At 41.1% G+C, this 20,343-nt stretch overlaps 1 protein-coding gene across 12 annotated transcripts in view; it reads right to left on the bottom strand.

The window, feature by feature from the left end:
- Positions 1-3,496: 3,496 nt before the first annotated feature.
- Positions 3,497-20,343, bottom strand: part of LOC308495335 (P antigen family member 3-like) — a 37,652-nt gene continuing 20,805 nt past the window's right edge. For 2 of the 12 annotated variants that reach the window (XM_081043332.1, XM_081043331.1), the window contains 9 exons: positions 15,245-15,416; positions 13,722-13,813; positions 13,171-13,279; positions 11,498-11,611; positions 7,678-7,803; positions 7,143-7,298; positions 5,971-6,096; positions 4,157-4,184; positions 3,613-3,785 (listed from right to left, as the gene is read on the bottom strand). In XM_081043332.1, coding sequence (XP_080899458.1) covers positions 4,162-4,184; positions 5,971-6,096; positions 7,143-7,298; positions 7,678-7,803; positions 11,498-11,611; positions 13,171-13,279; positions 13,722-13,805 — 738 coding nt within the window. In that variant the 5' untranslated portion in view covers positions 13,806-13,813; positions 15,245-15,416 and the 3' untranslated portion in view covers positions 3,613-3,785; positions 4,157-4,161. Of the gene's footprint in view, positions 4,185-5,133; positions 5,261-5,970; positions 6,097-7,142; positions 7,299-7,677; positions 7,804-11,497; positions 11,612-13,039; positions 13,814-15,244; positions 15,417-20,343 lie in introns of all 12 variants that reach the window. The other 10 variants (XM_081043336.1, XM_081043335.1, XR_013992976.1 and 7 more) reach the window with 9 other exon arrangements.

Below are 20,343 nucleotides of genomic sequence, written 5' to 3'. Positions count from 1 at the left end.
ATTGTAAACAGGGTCCCCGACACCCACTCAAGCTCTTGACCACCCTCCTGCTGATCTCCATGCCAACGCCATGATTAAATGGGGGAAGGGACCTGTACATTAGCAGTGCACCTTGTGGAAGTGCATGAATGTGAGGTATTTCCCCTCCTGCATGCGTGTTTCCTGTCTACCTTCCACCACCATCTCCACAGGTAATGTGAGGATTCTATTCCGTATACCTAGTACCAAGCCCGCGGGGAGAGCAAGAGGCAGAGAGTCAGAATTCTGACAGTGGGTCAGTCCCAGAGTCCTTGTGACCCTGAGCAAACCTCTCCTGTTCCACTTCCTTGGCTCCCCCACCTGTCCTGGGCTGTGCTGAGCCTTCCCCTGCCTCCTCCAAGGAGACCCCGTTACTACCACTTACTCCCTCCTCAAAAGCTGACACCTTCTGTGCACACTGGGCCCAGGCCCCTGTTCTTAAGTATTCGGGCCAATTTCCTGAGTTAATATGTGGCCATAGGTTTGTCTCATGGCCCTGAGCAAAGGTGGGGTGATGTCAGCAGTTACTACTCTTATCAGTATGGTCACCATGTGCTCCTCGAGCTGCACATGCCAGAGGACTGCCCTCCCTGAGGAGGGGCACCCTGACATTTCATCTCTGTGGCACCAGGGCAGGGATGGGAGAAACCTCAGCAAAGGTGAAATCACACACCTAGCTAGAGCTCATAGTAAGCAAGGTCCGTCCTGCTTTGGTCTCACAGAGATCCCGGGATGCAGTTCCATGAACAGCTTAGAGACCAACGCTCTGGACCAAGAAAGACTCCTCTGCAGAGTTCAGGGACCTCACACGCTGGGACAGACCCACCAACGTTTCAGAGACCTTCACCGGAGACGCAGTCACACGTGAGGACATAGACACCAGCAGCTCAGGGAAGTGCGACCCTAGCTCGCAGCTCCCCTTCACTCAGAGGCCTCACAGGCCTCCCTGGACAGCCTACAGGCTGCACCCTGGAACACAGAGCCACAAATCTTCAGCTCAGGGCTGCCATGTGGCCAGTGACACTGAGTTTCTGGGTACCGAGCCCCTTGTGTTATTAATGCCCCTTGCATTTTTGGCAGTGAGAATGAAATCATTTAATTGTTAATTAGCATATAGATATTGGCTTTCACTAAATGTTTGAACTGCTTCAGGTGTCACAGCTTATAATCAAAGATGAGGAAAGTATGTTCGTGTACTAGATTAATGGGAGATGATTTCATAATTTACAGAACTCTCTACGTATTCTGCCGTAACCTGAAACTAATGCAAAATAATAATGAATGTAAACTGAATTTGAAAAAACCTTCCCCCTGTCGTAGCCACACATCCTATGATACTTTGTTACGGCAGCCCCAGCTGACGAATAATACAAATGGGTACATCTGTAGACACCGATATTGAAAGAGATCCAAACTACAGAATAATACAGTAAAAACAATAGTTAAGGAACAGTATGCAGAACATAATACTACAGATGCCAAAAGAAACGATGATAAATTGTTGGTTGAAAAAATAAAAACGAACGAATGTTAGTCATGTTCTGAAGGACTACATGTAAAGCAAGTTCCAGGAGAAATGTTTCAAATACACTTTGCTTGAGATTCTCAAAAACTCTACCAGGGTAACCACACAGCAACGACAGCCTAATCAAGGCGGTACTCATTGTCTGGTTTCTGCTGTTTGCTTGAAAGATAACATCACTGACTCACAATGATGAGACAGTCCACAGCATCCTGATTCTTCTCCCCAGCAACCCGTGTTGTCATAATGGCATTTTGTGTTGCTGATGTCCTGTTTGTTTGCAATCAGGAGGAGACAACGTCTGGGTCCGGAGCAGAAATTATGAGTTAGGTTTGATGTAAGAAAGAATACCTGCAAGGTACCTGTGACCAGCTTCTGATGCCCAGGAGTCTGATATGAATAAGTGTCACACAGACTTCTCTCTCAGTTCCCCGGAGGTGCCCATCGTCTACTGTCTACTCCCTAGCTGCAAAAACACTCTCTTCAATTGCGATTTGGGAGAAGTATTTGAGAACTCTACCTGTCCAGTCCTTTCATTTGGCCAAATCGAGTAACAATTTCTCTATCGCCAAGCACTGGTGTCTCACTCTTTTGGCTTTACCTACACAACTGGCACACGAAAGGGGATTTGGGGAGATGATTCTGCAACATCTATTCCATCCATCTTGTAGAACAGAGGTCAGAGGAATTGGAGACCCTGCTGTGTGCAGTCACCATCGTGTCCATATGAGGGAGGGAGGTTCATGCTAGGGATGGAAAGGGACTCCAGAGCTGAGGGATTCTGAGAATGACCTCTCGGGTCTGAGTCCTGGAAAAACTGTGTTATGACCAATCCTGCTGGCCTCTGGTCATGGTGAGTTAGGCATCCTTCCCTATGGGGGTTAGTGTGAACCCCACATCCACAGGAGGTGGCCCATAAACCCTGCCATCCCTGCTGAGCCCCGCCAACCAGCCACGCTGCCTGTGGCTGACGGACCTGACACCGGGTATTGGGGTCCATCCGTTTCCCCAGGACGAGCCACAGCTGCCATCAGCAGGTGGACTGTCCCTAGTGGCCCTGGATTTCTCGACTTCCTTGTCCCCACAACAAATCTACTGTTCCCGCGCCAGCTCCTATGTAATCAAATCTATAGACAATGAGACGAAATGGGACCGGAGGGGTCCCCGGCGATGCCTCAGAAAGCTGTTACCCTAGGCTGGAATTGGGAGCTAGAGGGCCTGAAGACTGTCATCTCAACTTTTATCAAACTGTGCGGTGATCAAATGTAAATTTTCTGTACATTCTGGCTTACTTTCTTCTGAGGATGGAATGATGTCATAAATGTATGGAACCTAGGTCAGGGAAGTGGCCAGCACACAGCACATACCCTGCAAATGTGAGTTATCATTATTCATGGGATTAGTATAGAACTCAATACACGGATGTATTGCCATAACTGGACACAGCTGAAGGATCGGGCAGGCCATTCCCCACCACGGGGCACAGATAGAAATTATCCAGGCAACTTAGCAGAGACATGACGTGTAACTTAGTGTGTGTGGGAGACTAACATCATCACAGAAACGGGAGCAGGTGCTTTCAGAGCCACAGCACCACTAGAGGTATCTTGCGGGGAAGACGGCACCTCACCCAGGCTGAAGGGATGGGGACCTGGAGCTTCCCTGTCACTCACCTGTTAGTGGGGTCCAGTACTAACAAGAGAGATGAAATCAAGAAACAGCGGAACAAGGGAAAGCTGGCGCTACACTCCTCCCAGCCTTGCACTGCGTTTCCTGCCAGAGACTAAAAGAGTTTGTACAGACCAATTCACTGGAGGCATCTAGTGTAACCGTGATTCCAAAATGCATGACCTAAAAGCACACGCTAGTCACTCAGGAGGTCATACACGAACATCCTAAACACATGACACTAATGTGTAGGTTTTTGGTAAAAATAATATATCATGACCCAATATAGCGCCGTAAGAAGGTAACCTTGGTTTATACATAGGAAGTTTCCTGTGTAATTCAGGACATTAACAGACTGTTGGAGGAGCACATCCTTCAATTATCTCAATAAATGCACAAGTGTTTGATGAAAATCAACATTTATTGAAGATATATATTGTTAGCAACCCAGGACTGCAGTGGAACTTCCTCTGCTTCACAGTAACTTGGCGAAATGTCGAAATTCTGCATTTCCCATCAAAGACAAGAGAAACATGGCCCACTATTAAGGCTTCTATTCACACCGTACTGGCTGGCTCTGTCCAAGGTTGTAAAATGAGAAAAGGGAAAAAAAAGACAACATGTTTCAAAGAGCACAAAACTCTGCTCGTTCTCACAAATGATCTGTGCATGGTGAAATTCCAAAAGGATCTAACATAAGCTTTCAGAATTCATAAGCAGATTTTGCAAGGTTGCTGGAGAAATACCAATCTGCAGATACATCTGTATATACAACTTCAATCAGGACATAAAATTACAAAAAACAATACAATTTTCAATAGTATCAACCGCTTAGACATCCACTTAACAATAGATTGGTGATGCTCATTGGGGAAAGCAAAAAAACTTTACTGAGATAATTTTCATAGTCAGATATCCCACGTTGTAGTTTTCATGTTTTCAGCTCACCTTCCTTAATCCTTTGCTTGCCCTTCCCCTGCAAGAGAAACATGACAGGTGGGAACACAACTTAGCAGAGTGTCATTGAGATTACACTGAAGGTGTACAAAGGACACTGCAGCTCTGGTTTCATAAAAAAAAGACTTCAAAGCAGATCGTTTACCACTACTTTTTAGCACGAGACTCTTTCTATTGGTACAAGGAAATGAAATCAATGTTTCTGTACAGAACACATGACACAAAATGAAAATGTAAAATGGAAGTGTTAAACAGAAAGCAAAAATTCTGCATCCTTTTACTAAAAATCCAAGCAACACCCCATAAATTCTGAGAGAAAAGAAATTTACAAGAATATATTGATTAACTGCTTTGACTGAAATAATTTACTGAGCATAACATACTTAAAACAGTAATGCCACATTGGTTACTGCTTAAGTGAAGTAAATACAAGTCCAATACTACATTTGTGTTTTCTCTCTGTTGCAGGAATGGAAAAACGTATCTTTGGGCCATTTTAGCCATCGTGTGATTGCGTAAGTGGGGTATTAATGTGTCCCCATTTTCACCTGTAGTCCAAGCGTAATAATAAATAATGTCTTTTCCACATTTGAAAGTATTTCAGTTTATATAATAAATTATAGAATCACTCTCGTTTTAAGTCATTACCGTCATTTCTGACAGCAAAATGTGAAGAACATATATGCCAAGGAGTATGTCATGGCAAAAAAAAAATGAAAAGCATGAAGAAGAAGAATGAAGAGAGGGCGCGATAGGAAAGAGAATGAGAGAAACAGTAAGATATCTAGAAGGTAAATTTTCTTCCAAAAACATTGCTCCGTAAATTTTTATTCAGGAAAAAGTAATAAATATGATTGCATGTATTTAAAGTATAAAACATGATGATTTGATGTATCTATACATTGTGGAATGATTACTAAGACAAAAGGAAGTAATTAACACATCCAACACCTCACATAGTTATTTACCTTTTGTGAGGAGAATGCTTCAACATCTATTCTCATCAATTTTCAAGCATACGCTACCTTGATCTTAAGTAAAATAAGACCTTTTGAGGGACAAGTCTGATGAATTTCCAAAGCACTCCTATGATATCTGTGATGTTCAGATATTCGAGTATTAATGGGATGTATTAAATAACATATATTTTCCTAGAATATCAACCATTCTTTTCATATTTTGAAAATATTACTTTAGAGGTCAAGAATGTATTCACTTTCAATTATATAAAACAATCAATATCTGTCAGTGTCTCAATCATATTCCCTACCCTGTGTACTTGGATTTCTTGCAAATTCTTCAAGATCATGCTACGCATGGACAATATTCACAAAAGTTTTTCAGTGTCCTTAGTGCTTAATTTCTTCACAAATATTTTTCAGAAGAACCATTTCTTGATTTACTAGTGAAATTATGTTTACTTTTCCCAAAGATTTAAACTTTTATTACTTATCTCGTATCCTATCCCTTTGGTTTGCTCTGCTGTGGGTTTTTTTCCTGAACTTTGATATTGGATACTCAAGCAATTTGGTAGCTATGTAATAACACGTACATTTCTAGGCTACGTTATGCCTATGAATACATTTTCGCTATGTCTAACAGGCTCCTGGAAGTAGTCTGAAAACTCTCTTAAGGTAAATAGTCTAATGAAATGCTTCGGCAAATGAGCAGTAAAAAGGTTAGAAGACTAATCTGAGGCAAGTTCTTCCCAAAATATAAAATGCTGCCTTGAAATTCAAAAGCTCTCGAATTCATGGTCAGTGATTTGGTAAACGGATAAATAGGATTCTTATTGCATAACATACCTGCTTCCAGCATGTGAATGGTTTCTAGCTTAGAGACAAGCTCCTGCGTGACATCTGGACCATCTCTGCCCTCTCGGTCAATCCTCGGCTGAGCCAGTTCCTGGAGACCATCTTCCGGATCAAGCCCTTAAGAGATGTTATAAATGTGAACGGCCAGCATACCTAAGTTCATTACCCAGCAAATATTAAGTTTATAGTTTTTTGAATTTCAAATCTAAGCAATTGACATTTCGACACAGAAGCATATACGATGCCCCAGCTGATACGGTTAGAGGTGATTATATCCTAGTCTCCGCATTCAAATTAGAGGGAATCACAAGAATGACGGTGATGAAGGAGACCACGCTTAGCGCAGGTATCTTATGCATCGCCTCCTGGTCATCGGTAACAGCATGAACACTCTGTACTGTTTGAGACACAGAAAATAGAAACTAGTCTATTTCTGGCAATTTCATGACTCAGTCATTTGAGGCTTTCTGGGGAAAAAGATTTAAAATTTGTTTTCGAAGAGTCAGAAGAAGTCAGAATTTGACAGAATCTGAGCACATGGATACAGGTCTCCATACAGAAACAGACACGTAAAGCGGACTTATTTCATTATCTTAGTTGTAGTGAAATCTTAAAATCTGGTACAAGGTGATATGTCATCAATCATAAATAAGTCATGAAAAACAGAATGTCTTTGTGTTCTATGTATTACATACACAAGAGCTAGAGAACACAACAAAACAGCACTGAAGATGGTTTTTATTAATATATGTCTGATTTGTTCACAATTTATATAAGGGTAAAAAACCGTGTAGAAGTTAAGGGGTGCTCCCAGAATCTCACACATTACATTAAAGCTGGTACTTCCGAACCTCAGCTTGTTTCACACCAAGTGACAAATACATCAAATGCATGATGTATTAGATATAGGCAAAAATTATAGAAGCTTCTGAAATTTTTAGTGGTGGCTCAAGGTACAAAGGATGAAAAGTAACAAAAGGCTTTCATATTTTATAATTCAATTAGCCTTGACACTCATCGTTTCTGTATCTGATAGAACGTAAGTCAGGCAGACAGCCAGCTGGCCTATCAATTACTCGGCAAAAATATGTAGATCTGAGCTTTATTAAAGTTACAGTATGTTACTCTACATCGTTAAAGACGTGCTTGTGGAAAACAGATACCCTGTAAAGTGTATTCTTCTAGGTAGAAACCTTCTTCTGGCATAGAAATGGACTCTAGTTTTGGTAAAATGTCCTCCATGACATCAGGACCTTCGCTGCCTTCATCCCCAGTGTTCGGCTGAGTCAGGTACGGGACATCACTTTCCACATCAGGCCCTAATAGAAAAGGTTATCAATTGCAAACGTGTGCATACTAAGTTGATTACTCAGAAATTATTAAGGTGATAGTCTTTGAACTTGAAATGCAAACAATCGCTTTGCGAAGGCAGAAATCCATATGCGACACATTTGATATGGTTAGAGGTGATAATATCATAGTTTGCATACTTTTATAATTGGATACAGCTTAGCTTCAACCCGTTTCTGTAGCTGATAGACTGTAAGTCTGGCAGTGTGGCCTTTGGGGCCTGAAATACACTTCAAAAATCTTTCTAGGTGAGCTCTATTAATACTAGACTATGTTATCTCTATATTAGTAACGCTGTGCTTCTGCATAACAGAAACCCCCAAAACTGTACTCCTATGAGTAACGTACCTGCTTCTGGCATATAAATGGACTCTAGTTTTGGTAAAATGTCCTCCATGGCGTCAGGACCATCACTGCCCTCATCCGCAATGTTCGGCTGAGCCAGGTTCTGGAGATCAGTTTCCAGGTCAGGCCCTTATGAGAAAACGTTTTCACAGATTTCAGGTGAATATGATCTTGTAGGTAAATACTGTGCTTGCGTCCTCTCATGACCATATCAAAGTAACAACTAAGTTATAGAACAACCATCATTGAGAATCTCCTGAAATCTAGATAAACCAAAGTCCAACAACTAAGGACATACAGAAGAAGCCACCTCGAGACTGGCTTCATCTTCAGTTCTATCCTCCAGTGTTAGGACCAGGGAATGCCCTGTGGAATTAATCCGGAGCTCCAATGCGGCGCTCCAGTCTGTATCGGTCACCTGTCCCAATCAAGTGATGCCCACGTGACATGCAATAATCTCATAGAGTCAAAAACAGTCTTGGGGCCTTCACTGTCCCTGAGACATGAAAACGCATATTCTAACATTTTATAGGAACATCCTCAGCAGAGGAAATTTTAGGAAGGGCATTTGTGAGCAGTGAACCAGACAGCCCAGGCTCGTTGCTTTACTGATGACATGACATTCCCTGGATTTAACGATTCCCGAGTTGACAGTTTTTACTCATAGGGATGTTCCTACTTCCCTGGTATTCATATATTACGTAACGTTTGTATTTATTGTTTTCCACTACGTAATGTAGGGAAAATTTGAAAGTGTATTATAAACAACAGGCAGAAATTGTGATGTGCCATTTTTTACATAAAGATGTTTCATTGATATTTTCATGTAACCTTTAATCAGTAATTACTCTATGTTCCACACTAAAAATATCATAACGTGACTGTGAAAATGGCAGTTGCATTGTCTTTCGTTAATTATGAATATTTTTATTATTTAATGGAATATGAGAACTGAGTAATGCAACACATATGTAAGAAGTGACAAAGGGACAAAGAATGCACGTATCAGACCCTGTTAGAGGCAAGTCATACCATTCCCTTGCTCTTTCTCTTTCCAATTCACACTATGGGACAAAGAAGTAAGGGAATTTAGGACACTCTGTACAGCATTCTCTATGGTAATAAACATGATTCAGATTTTTTCCATAATCCTTTTGGCTAATACTATCTCTGTGCATTTCTTTCTTTTAGGAATCTATTGATTCCTTCTAGCAATCATTGTTAAATCTGCAGATTGTAGAAACCGCCACACCAGAAATACACAATCGTGATATTTTAAAAAAAACGTTGCAAGTTTAAAGACTAAGCATACTTAATTGGTTACTCAGAAATTATTAAGGCTGTAGTCTTTGAGCCTGAAATGTTATCAATTGATTGCTGGGTGCACGAACTTACACTATGACACGTTTGATATGCTTACAGGTGATACTGTCACAGTGCGCACATTTTCATTCCTGACAGTAACTCACTTACACTGACAGTGGGGACAGGGAGCGTGCTTAGTACAGGGACCTCACTCCCAATGGCCTGGACACCCGTGACTGCTTGCATTCTCTCTTCCTGATCAGACACAGAATCTAGCAACTAGATAATTCGTGCCATTTTTCAATTTGGGCATTTGGGGCCCTTTGGGGAAAGGACTTAAAGTGCAATTATGTTCTAAGAGCCAGAAGAATTCAAAGTTTGTCAGAATCGAAGAGAAAGTATACAGGTGTGAATACGAAAAAAAAAAAGAAAGGAAAAAAGTTAAAGGTCAGGTAATACTGTTTACTCATCATCTTAGTTGCAATGAAATCCTGAAATGTCTCTCAAGATGTTACACTATTATAAATAAGTCATGGAAAAACAGAATGTCTCTGTATTCCATGTGTTACATACAAGAGAACTAGAGAACACAAACACCAACATTGAGAAGGACTTTTGTACATCTGGATTTGAATTTACTATGTATGTAAGAGGAGCTATCGGTTTAGAAGTTAAGGGGTTCTCCCAGAATCCCACACGTTATATTCAAGCTGATACTAGAGACCAGTTGTTTATCTCAGCATATGTTACACAAACTGAAAAGTATTTCAAATGCTTATGTATCTGTTAAAAGAAGGAAGTATACAAGAAATAGAAAATTATTTGCTATTGGTTAAACTACCAACATGGCATATAAATGGACCAAAAACTAAGAACAGTTTTTCAAATTTTATAGTTCAATATATCTTTGCCCCAAGTCGTTTCTGTAAGTGACAGAGTGGGAGTCAGGCAGTCAGGCATTTGGGGTCTGAACTACCATTCAAAAATCTTTTCATGCGAGCTCTACAGAAATGTCATCTCTGTATTGTGAAAGTCGGAAACCAAACAACTTGCATTCTAATTGGGTCTCATAACTGCTTCCAGCACATCAATCCGCTGGAGATTGGGAAAATCTTGCCTTTGACGATCAGGACCCTCCGAGTCCTCACCCTCACTCTTTGCCTGACCTTTTTCTGGAGAACAGCTTCCATTTGACCAGTAAACAGCCTTAAGTTGACTACTCTGAATTTATGAAGCTTATAGTCCTTGAACTTCAAATCATAATAATTCGTTTTTGCGAGAGAGAGTGTACCAACATGTCACATGTGGCATAGTTACAGGTGACCATACCACGTGGTCCATACATGTGTAATGGAAAGTCAGTCAATAACTGACAGTGGTGACTGAGCACGCTCAGCACAGGTATCTCACTCACTCCAGCCTGGAGCATCAGTGCTTGTCTGCATTCTCTCTACTGGACCGGACACAGAAACTAGCAAAGAGACTTCCTCTTGCCATTTCATGACACTGTCATGTGAGGCTTCATTGGGCAAAAGATTTATTATGCGATTGTTATTACTAGCCCAGAGGCCACACTTGCACAGAATCTATGCGGGTCTCCATAAAGAAAAAGGAACTTCAAGGGAAGTGTTTACTGATTATCTTATTAACTATGAAGTCTCAACTCAGATCTGAATATGTGACTCAAGATGATAGTTTCTCGTACCGTGTTTCCCTGAAAATGAGACCTTGCCGCAGAATCAGCTCTAAGGTGTCTTTTGGACCAAATGTTAATATAAGACCTGGTCTCATTTTTCTATAAGACCTGGTCTTGCATAATATAATGTGATGTAATATAATAAAATAGAATAGAATACAACATAACGGAACATAATATGATAAAATGTAACACCGGGTCTCCTATTAATTTCTGATCCAAAAGACACATTAGCGCTGATTGTTCGGCTGGGGGTTATTTTCAGGGTGACACTGTATAAGTCATGAAAAAGAGCAACTTTGTATTCTCTGTATTCTATTCAAGAGTACCAGAGAAGGCAAACATCACCTTTCCTAATGATTTTAATGTATCTGACTTGATTTCACTATTTATAAAAGAGTAAAGGTGTTTTTGAAGTTATGAGATTGTCCCAGAGAAACACACATGATTTTAGAACTGGTACTAGAACGTACTTCAGTGCCTCAGCATATTTCAGACAACCTGATATTGATGACAAATGCATTCACGTGTTTCTTAAATGCAGGAATTATAAAAGAATCTGAAAATTACTGTTGTTAGTGATAGGACTTGTACTCAAAGGTAACAATGTGTTTTTGTATTTTATAATTTAATATAGCTTTGACATTATTTGTTTCTATCTCTGACAGTCTGTAAGTCAGGCAGTCAGGCCCTTGCGGCAGAAATCTATTACAAGTGATCTTTATATATGACTCTATTAACGTTACAGCATGGTACCTCTATAGTATCGGAGATGGGATTGCGAAGAAAAGACACAAGTTGCATTTGTAATGGATAACATACCTGCTGCTGGCATTTGAAAGGGCTGTAAATTTGGTACACTCTCCCCTTGGACTTTGCCCTCACGACCTGTCTTAGCGAGAGCCAGGTCCTGGAGATCAGCTTCTGGGTCAGAATCTTAAGAAGAAAAAAAAGTTCTCCTTTTGACCAATGTCCATGGCATATAAACAAGTAAATTAAAATCATCATTCCTCCAGCTGATAGCAATAAAAGCCTGTATTTTTTGGGAGAAGAAGTGTGACGTCAAGATGCACTGCGTATCTTTGTTTTCCTGTAATATGAAAACTTATTTTAAATGACAGTCTGAAGATAAAGCACAGACATCTGTATTTCCCGTATGTTGCAATCTAGTACTAAGAATAGAGAGCCTCAGCTCTGTCCAGGAAGTCTGAGGGCTACGCCATCCATGGTGTTGTGATTACAATGAAACGTGATTTACCGCAGGTGTAACTGAGTGCATTTGGGGGCCTATAACAACCCTTATGGTAGTGACCTCATCCGCTTACTACAATAATCCAAAACTTACTATCTCAAAATAACTAGTTATATTTACGTGCAGGGCCCTCATTTCGATAAATGAATCCCATTCAGAAAAGGAGGAAAAATAAAAACAAATTATTAGTGATAAACATCAAAACATCTGCCTCACAGTGAGATGAAGGAAAGTAGAGTGGAAAGAAATGAATGGACTGTAGTGTCAGTCATACTGCGGAAACCTCTCAACAGAGAATTCGGACAAGAATCCGTGACCTGATTCATGTAAATAACTTACTAAAAATGTTTGGTGAAAATACTATAGAGTTAGAAGAAATAATTTCTGTTTCATAATAATTTTAAGGTATTTTTTGCATTTCCTAATGTTAAAACTATTTAAACCCCTTTTACATCACTTTTAAAAGTCACACTCCTATCGTTACCTATGTGCCAGAATTCGGAATTGTCCAGCTTTTACCAAACTTACCATAACAAAAACATGGAATCAGGGCATACAGCAGCCTACATTCTCTGAACTCATTTCAGGAGTCTCTATGCTGCTCCATTGAACTGCATCTATTTTCATGGCAGCAATGAGCTACGTGACCATACAGACACATCTGACAATGTAGCATTTGATACAAAATCATTCACTCCTTCACACACCAACACAGATGACAGGAGCCCACAAAGCTTGGAATGAAGTATGACTTCTGTGTCAGTGAGTCAAGTGCTGACGTAGCCTCAGTTTTCTCATCTTAAAAGGAAGCTACCTTCCTGATGCAAATCGGTTTTACTTCATGTGTTATAGGATATGCTGACTTTGCACTCTGCCCACGCTCATAAAAGTTGCTTACACTTTTGATGCAATGACTGAGAAGCCATTCAACCAAGTTCTAAGAAGAACAAATTAAACGAGTGGACGAATGTACACTTTTGTAGTGAAAATTACAGTTTCCTCTGATTTAGACTGGCTGTCTTTTCAAGCACACACAAAAGAAATCTTGCAGAAAACGACAAAAGTCATTATAGTGAAAGAGTGCAAGAAGCTGGAAAATATACTCTGTTCACCTTTTCAGCCCATTTGCGCGGAATGTTTGAATGCCTTTCATTGGTGTCCATCCACAGTTCCGCTATGTCACAATACACCAGACACACCGATCCCTTTCCCCCACGGGCATTCTTCCTCCCTTTCCCTTCACCTTGAACCTCAGGTGCTCTTTCATCTTCATTGTCTTGCCCAGGTGTAATCTCCTGACTCTCAGTTGGTGGCTCCACTTGTGGAGGTTGTTCATCACTGGGTAGCTGGCCCTACCCAGGGGTGTGTGCATGTGGGCAAAGGAAAGGATTTATGTTAATACATGCCAAGGATACAAACACAGAGAATAATCGTAAATAACCATAAATACATTTAAAAGCACGATTCTATAGTCTCATTCTTGATGAATTGACTCTTTCCAAACTGTGGCCACTCCCAGAGCAGCTGCTCACAAGGACGTGAGAAGCGATTTCACTCTGAGAAGCGATTTCACTCTCCGCTGGGATGGATGGGCACAGTCTGTGGGGAACAAGCTTGAGAAAGAAGTCACAGGCTGCGTTTCCACTGGCAATGCCAGCATGGATTCCTCCTGGATAGATGTTTCCTTCGTCTTCACGACACGGAAACACTTTTCACTGCATCTATAGTCGTTCAATAGAACTTTGAGGACATACACGTGTGGTAAGAGAAAACATGGAACATTAAAGCACTCACAACCACAGGTCCAACTGGCTCCGAAGCCTCTTCATCTTGCAGTAGGACTTTCCATAGGGATGGGGATCTCACATGCTTACTCATACTTCACACTGAAAGCAGAATAAGGTGACTTGAAAAGTTCACGTACGAGGTTAGCAGTACCATTTGCACGGCTATGTTCTATGTAATTCGTTTTTAAAGTTCGAAACACTTTCAAAATACGTCTCAGGGTCAGTGCAGGGCACACGCTTTCCGGTCAGAGCAAACACAAGGGCTGGTAAATCCGTCTATTTGATGGACAAGCTGGCAGTAGCACCGCCGTAAGCACGGGACCACACACCAGGTTGGGTTCCAGACCCCGATTCCCCATCGGTAAGACCTTGAAGAAAACCCTGCTAGACCCTTCATCCTCCCGCGACCGCTGCTTTGGGCCCACGGCCACCGACAAGGCCCATTTTCCCGCTTCAATAAAGTGGGGCTGGAACACACAGGAAGGCTCAAGTCTGGCCAGGCCGCCTGTGCGGTTTTCTGACCACAAGGCCCAGGCGACGGGCTGCCACCCAGCCCCTCAGGCCCGCTTCTCCCGCGGCACCCGCCTGGTACACGGCACGTCTCGGGGACCCAGTGGCAGTCCTACCGCGGGCCCATTTCTAGGCCCTGCCTCACAGCCCGCCCAGCCCCGGCCCGGGCCCCACGGAGGGCTCCGCATTCGGGCTCCCGTGGCTGTTCCAGGGGCCGCCAGCCCCCCCCACACTGAAATCACGGCCCTGCACTGCCCGTCCTCATCTCACCCCTCCCCTCCACGGCCCACCAGCCACTACCCCCTCGGCCCGCTCCCACCGGGACCACAGGGGCCATGGCGGCCACGACCCGAGCGAGGGGAGAGACGACGACCTCGAGGACCTTCCCCCTCGGAGCCACAGGAAGCAGCCCCGTCTCCACGGAAGCCCGCGGCTGTCCCCCCACTCCCTCGTCCTTCCACACCTGGGAGCACTCATCTAGGGACCTACCCGTTCAGTCCCAAGCGGCCACAGAGAATCTAGAAGGAAGGAACACGACCGCCTCCGTCCCAGCTCTGCTTGCACAACGCGGACAGCAGTGCGCTTGCGCAGCAACTGCCACCTGCTGCACGGCGCATGCGCACCAACGAGCGCGCGCACCAACGAGCATGCGCACTGACTTGGGGTCCTGCGTTGCAGGGTGAGGTTTTCCCCGCCTGGGCCACAGAGCCTCCAAAGCCCTGGGCCTACGGTCGTCGAAGACTGGAGCCCGACCTGTCTTCTTCCTTCCCCCTGCTATCTTTCTAATGCTTCCAGAAACGTTGTGCACACACTGCCCCGGGTTACCGCTCGTGGACAATGCATGTCAAAAACTTGGCCATGACAGAAATGGATACTAAGGATTTTAATACATTTTTGTACACATACTGGGATTCATCAGTTCCTCCTGTGCATCTGGATTATGTGTCAGGTAAACAAAGCATTTACACACTGCCATAGATTAGTTAGGTTTAACCATCTTTTCTTTACATTTCTGCTCACCTTATTGCACGTTTAAATCCCTGGACTGGTAACTGGTTTCCTGGGATTATACCTGTGGTCCTTCAGTCAGTGTGTGGTTCACAAATACCCTTTGGTAATGGTCCTAGGATCCAGTCTCAGCCCACTGTCACATGGTGTACAGCACTGGTGATTCTACTTCTCACGTTACTTCCTAAAAACCAGCCAAACAACTTGATGAGCCAGATGATGTTATTACCTAACAATCAGGTAGAGCAATACCTGGGCAGAAACTTAACACAGTCTGGAGGTGGCAGAGCAAAAGACACACACACACACACACACACACACACACAAACATATGTTAATTTAATTATTTTTTTAAATTAAATTTTATTAGTGTGACAACTGTTAGCAAAGATACATACATTTCAGGTGTACAATTGTATAATACATCTTCTATATATCACATGGTGTGTTCACCATCCAGAGCCAGTTCTCTTTCCATCACCATGTATTTCATTCCTTTTACCCTCATCTACCAGACCCTGTTCTCTTACCTGTGCTGACCACTAAACTATCATCTGTGACTATGAGTTTATGCTTCTTTGTTAGTCTTCTTCTTTTGTTCTTTTCAGTTTTATATACCACATATCAGTGAATTCATATAGTTCTCTACTTTTCATGTCTGACTTATTTCGCTTAGCATTATAATCTCAAGATCCATCCATGTTGTCACAAATGGTCCTATTTCAACTTTTCTTATGGGAGAATAGTATTCCATTCTGCATACCTACCACACCTTCATTACCCATTCATCTATTAAAGAACATTTCGTTGTTTCCATGTCTTGGCCACCATAAATAAAGCTGCAATGAAGAGTGGAGCAACTATGTGTTTATGGATAAATGTAATGGTGCTGGGAGAATTGGAAAGCAACCTGTAAAAGAATGAAACTGCACTGTCTGTTACCGTGTACCAAACTTAAGTCAGAATTGATCAAATACTTAAACAGAAGACCTGAGATAATATACTGCATAGGAAAATACATAGGTACTGAACATATAGACCTGCAGTTCAAAGAACATTTTATGAATTTGACTCCAAAGGGAAGGGAACTAAAAGCGAAAATAAATTAATGGGACTATATCAAACTAAAAAGCATCTGTACAGCAAAATAAACCATCGACAAATGAAAGAGGCAACCGATCGAATGGGAGAAGATATTTTGTAAACAACGCCACCGATGAGGGAACTCGTACAACTTAACAACAACCAAAAAAGACACAATCCAACGTCTCCATAAGGGGATAATATCCAAAATGTATAAAGAAATTATACAACAACAGAAAAACACACAATGCAGTTAGAAAATGGTTAGAGGCCCTGAAGACATGTTTCCAAAGAAGACGTGCAAAATGGTCAATAGACATATGAAAATATGCTCAACATCACTAATCATCAGTAATGCAAATAAAAAGTACGATGACATATCACCTCACGCCAGTTAGACTGGTTATCATCAATGAGACAAATAGTAACAAGTGCTGGAGAGGCTGTGGAGAAAACGAACCCTCATACACTGTTGGTGGGAATGCAGACTGGTGGAGCCACTATGGAAGGCAGTGTGGAGGTTCCTCAAAAAATTACGAATAGAATTACCATAGGACCCAGCAATCCCTCTCCTGGGTATCTATGCAAAAGACATATTGTGGGGGAAGAGTGTGATTAGGTTTGGGTAAGAGCGGTGATCTAATGGTTTCCAGACACTGCAAGGCACAGGTTCCAAGACAAATTGTTCAAAAGATATAGGGGTTGATAAACGTCATTTGGTATTTTTTGATGAAGAGTTAATGTGTCTTTTAGGGAGTTGGTCTAATGAAGAATAAAGTTGTTTTCAACTTTTATCTCTTTAGGCGGGATATTACTCGATTTGAAAAGTTATGTCGATGAAGCTAGTGGGAATAAAAACTCTTGTCAATTTACACAGAATCTCTGTGCATGTTTCTTTTCCACTGTTTTACATTGCTGATCAGTTTTGTCTGGGAAGTAGCACACGTAAGGGAAATTCAGGAAGGGACAGAAATAAGAAAGTGCTTTTTATACTACATATATAAAACTTTGTTTTACGTAAAATTAATGATAACACTCAAACAAATCCAGAACTGAGACATGTAACATGAAAAAAGAGGAAGCACCGGGAAAAATCATAGAATACCACCACACTGAAATAACAGACAGGAACAAAGGGCCATGAAACAATGTAGGCAACGAAATACTGTAGATATTATTTTGTGTAAACACAAAATAAAAATTAAAATGGAAATAGGAAATCCTCATATATCAATATAGTCACCCTAAATGTCAATGGAATGAACTCACCCATACAAAGGCACAGAGTAGCGGACTGATCAGAAAACGATCCCCAACCTTATGCTGCCTCCAAGAGACACATATCAGCTACAAGACAGATACAGTCTTAAACTGAAAGTGTGGAGAATGATACTCGAAATAAATGGTCGCCAGAGAAAATCAGGCGTAGTCATACTTATATGAGACAAAACAGGCTTCAGGATAAAAAAGTAACAAGAACAAAGATGGACGTTTCATAATGATAAACGGGACAATATAAGAAGACATACTTGTCAATATGTATACCCTCAATTGGCAAAGAACAAAATATACAAAGCAACTCCTAGCAGAACGAAAGGGAGAAATCACAAAAGCACAACTATAGTGGGGGACCCAAGAACAGCACTGACAGGCTTGAAAAGATTATCCAAACAGAAAATCGGTGAGGAAATATCAGCCTTAATGACACATTAGACCAAATTAACATAATGGACATTTACAGAGCACTTCATCCTACAACACCAGGCAACACATTCTTTTCTAATGTGTATGGAACATTTTCAACCGTGGACCGTATGCTGGGACATAAAACTAGCTTCACCAAATTTAAGAAGTTTGAAATCATAACAAGCAGATGCTCTGATCACAAGTCTTTGAAATTGGATATCAACCGTGAAAAGAAAGCAGGAAAAACCACAAATATGTGCAGATAAGCAACATGCTATTGAAGAATGACGGGGTCATGGAAGAAATACAAGGAGAGATCAAAAGATTCATACAAACAAATGAGAATGAAAATCGCCCTATCAAAATTACTGGGACGCCGCGAAAGCAGTAAAAAGAGGGAAATGTATATCACTACAGGCATATCTCAAGAAACAAGAAATATCCCAATACACAACCTAACATTATACCTTAAAACTGGAAAAAGTAGAACAAACAAAACGCAAAGTCAGCAGAAGACATGGAAGAATGAATGTTAGAGCAGAACTAAGCTAAATAGAGAAAAAAGACAAGGGAAAGAATAAATGCAAGAAAAAGCTAGTCTGTTGAAAACCTCAACAACTTTGGCAAACCCTTGGTTAGATACAGTTACGGTAAGTAGAGAAAAGACACAAATAAACAAAATCAGAAATGAAAGACGAGAGGTTAGCACAGGTACCACGGAAATACAAAGAATCATACAAGAATACCATGAAGGAATATATGCTACCAAATTGAATAACGTAGAAGAAATGGAAAGTTCTCAGAAACATGTAGCCTTCCTAGACTGAATCATGAAGAACTGGAAAATCTAAATAGAATGATCAACAGTAAGGAAATTGAATCACTCATCCAAAACCTTCCCAAAAGCAAAAGGCCAGGACTTGATGGCTTTATGAGGGAATTCTACCAAACATTCAAAGAGGATCTAACATCTGTCCTCCTCAGACACTTCCAAAAACTTGGGAAGAACAGGCGATACTTCCTAACTCATTTTATGAGGCCAACATAGCCCTGATACCAAAATCTGGTGAGCATAACAGAAAAAATGAAAACTATGAAACAATATGTCGGATGAATACTGATGAAAAAAGCATCGTAAAATACTAGCAAATCGAATACAACAACACATTAAAAAGGTAATCCATCACGATTAAGTGGAGTTCATTCCGGGGGCACAAAGATGGTTCAGGATACCCAATTCTATCCATGTGATGTACTACATAAACAAAATAAACGATAAAAGCCATATACTTATATCAATAGATGCAGGAAAAGCATATTACAAGATATTGTGATTCCCCAAAAACAAGACCTAGCCGAATAATCAGTTCTAAAGCGTGTTTTTGAGACAAAATTAACATAAGACCTGGGCTTATTTTACTATAGTATAAGACCGGGTCTCCTTTTAGTAGAAGACTGGGTCTTATTTTACTATTATAAAAGACCAGGTCTTATATAATATAAAATATAAGACCGGGTCTTATATTACTTTTTGCTCCAAAAGACACGTTAGCGCTGACTGTCCACCTAGCTCTTATTCCTGGGGAAAACACCCATTTAACATTAAAACACTTCAGAAAATAGCTATAGAAGGAAAATACCCTAAAACAATGAATTCCATATGTGACAAACCCTCAGCTAATTTCATAATTAACAGTGAAAAGATGAAGCCGTTTGTTCTACGTTCAGGAACAACACACGGCTGCCCCAATCACTGGTGTTATTCAATATAGTATTGGAAGTCCTCGCCAGAGCAATCACGCAACAGAAACAAATAAAAGGCATCCACATTGGGAATGAAGAAGTTAAGTTGTCAGTTTTGCAGATCACAGGATTCTTTATATAGAAAACCCTAAAGATACACCAAACAGCTATTACAAACAGTAAAGGAACACAATAAAGTTGCTGGCTACAATATCAATGTACAAAAACCCATAGCTTTCCTACATACTAACAACAAAAAATAAATGAAAAAGAAATCCTTTTGGAAGTGCCAGAAAAAGAATAAAATACCCAGGAACATACTTAACACATGATGTCAAGGACCTATACACTGGAAAGTATAAGACATTTCAAAAACAAAGTGAAGTTGACACAAAGAAAGGGAAAGACATTCCGTGTTCATGGATTGGAAGAATCAGCATATTTAAAATGTCCTATTACCCAAAGCAATATACAGACTTAATGCAATCCGCCTCCAAGTTCCAGTGGCATTTTTTTAAACAAATAAAGAATAAATCATCAGATTTGTATGGAATCACAAAAGACCACGAATAGCCAAAGCAGCCCCCCAAATAATGAAC

The sequence above is a fragment of the Rhinolophus hipposideros genome (genome assembly GCF_964194185.1).
Source record: "Rhinolophus hipposideros genome assembly, chromosome: X".
NCBI lineage: Eukaryota > Metazoa > Chordata > Mammalia > Chiroptera > Rhinolophidae > Rhinolophus > Rhinolophus hipposideros.
This window is presented reverse-complemented; position numbering and strand designations above follow the sequence as displayed.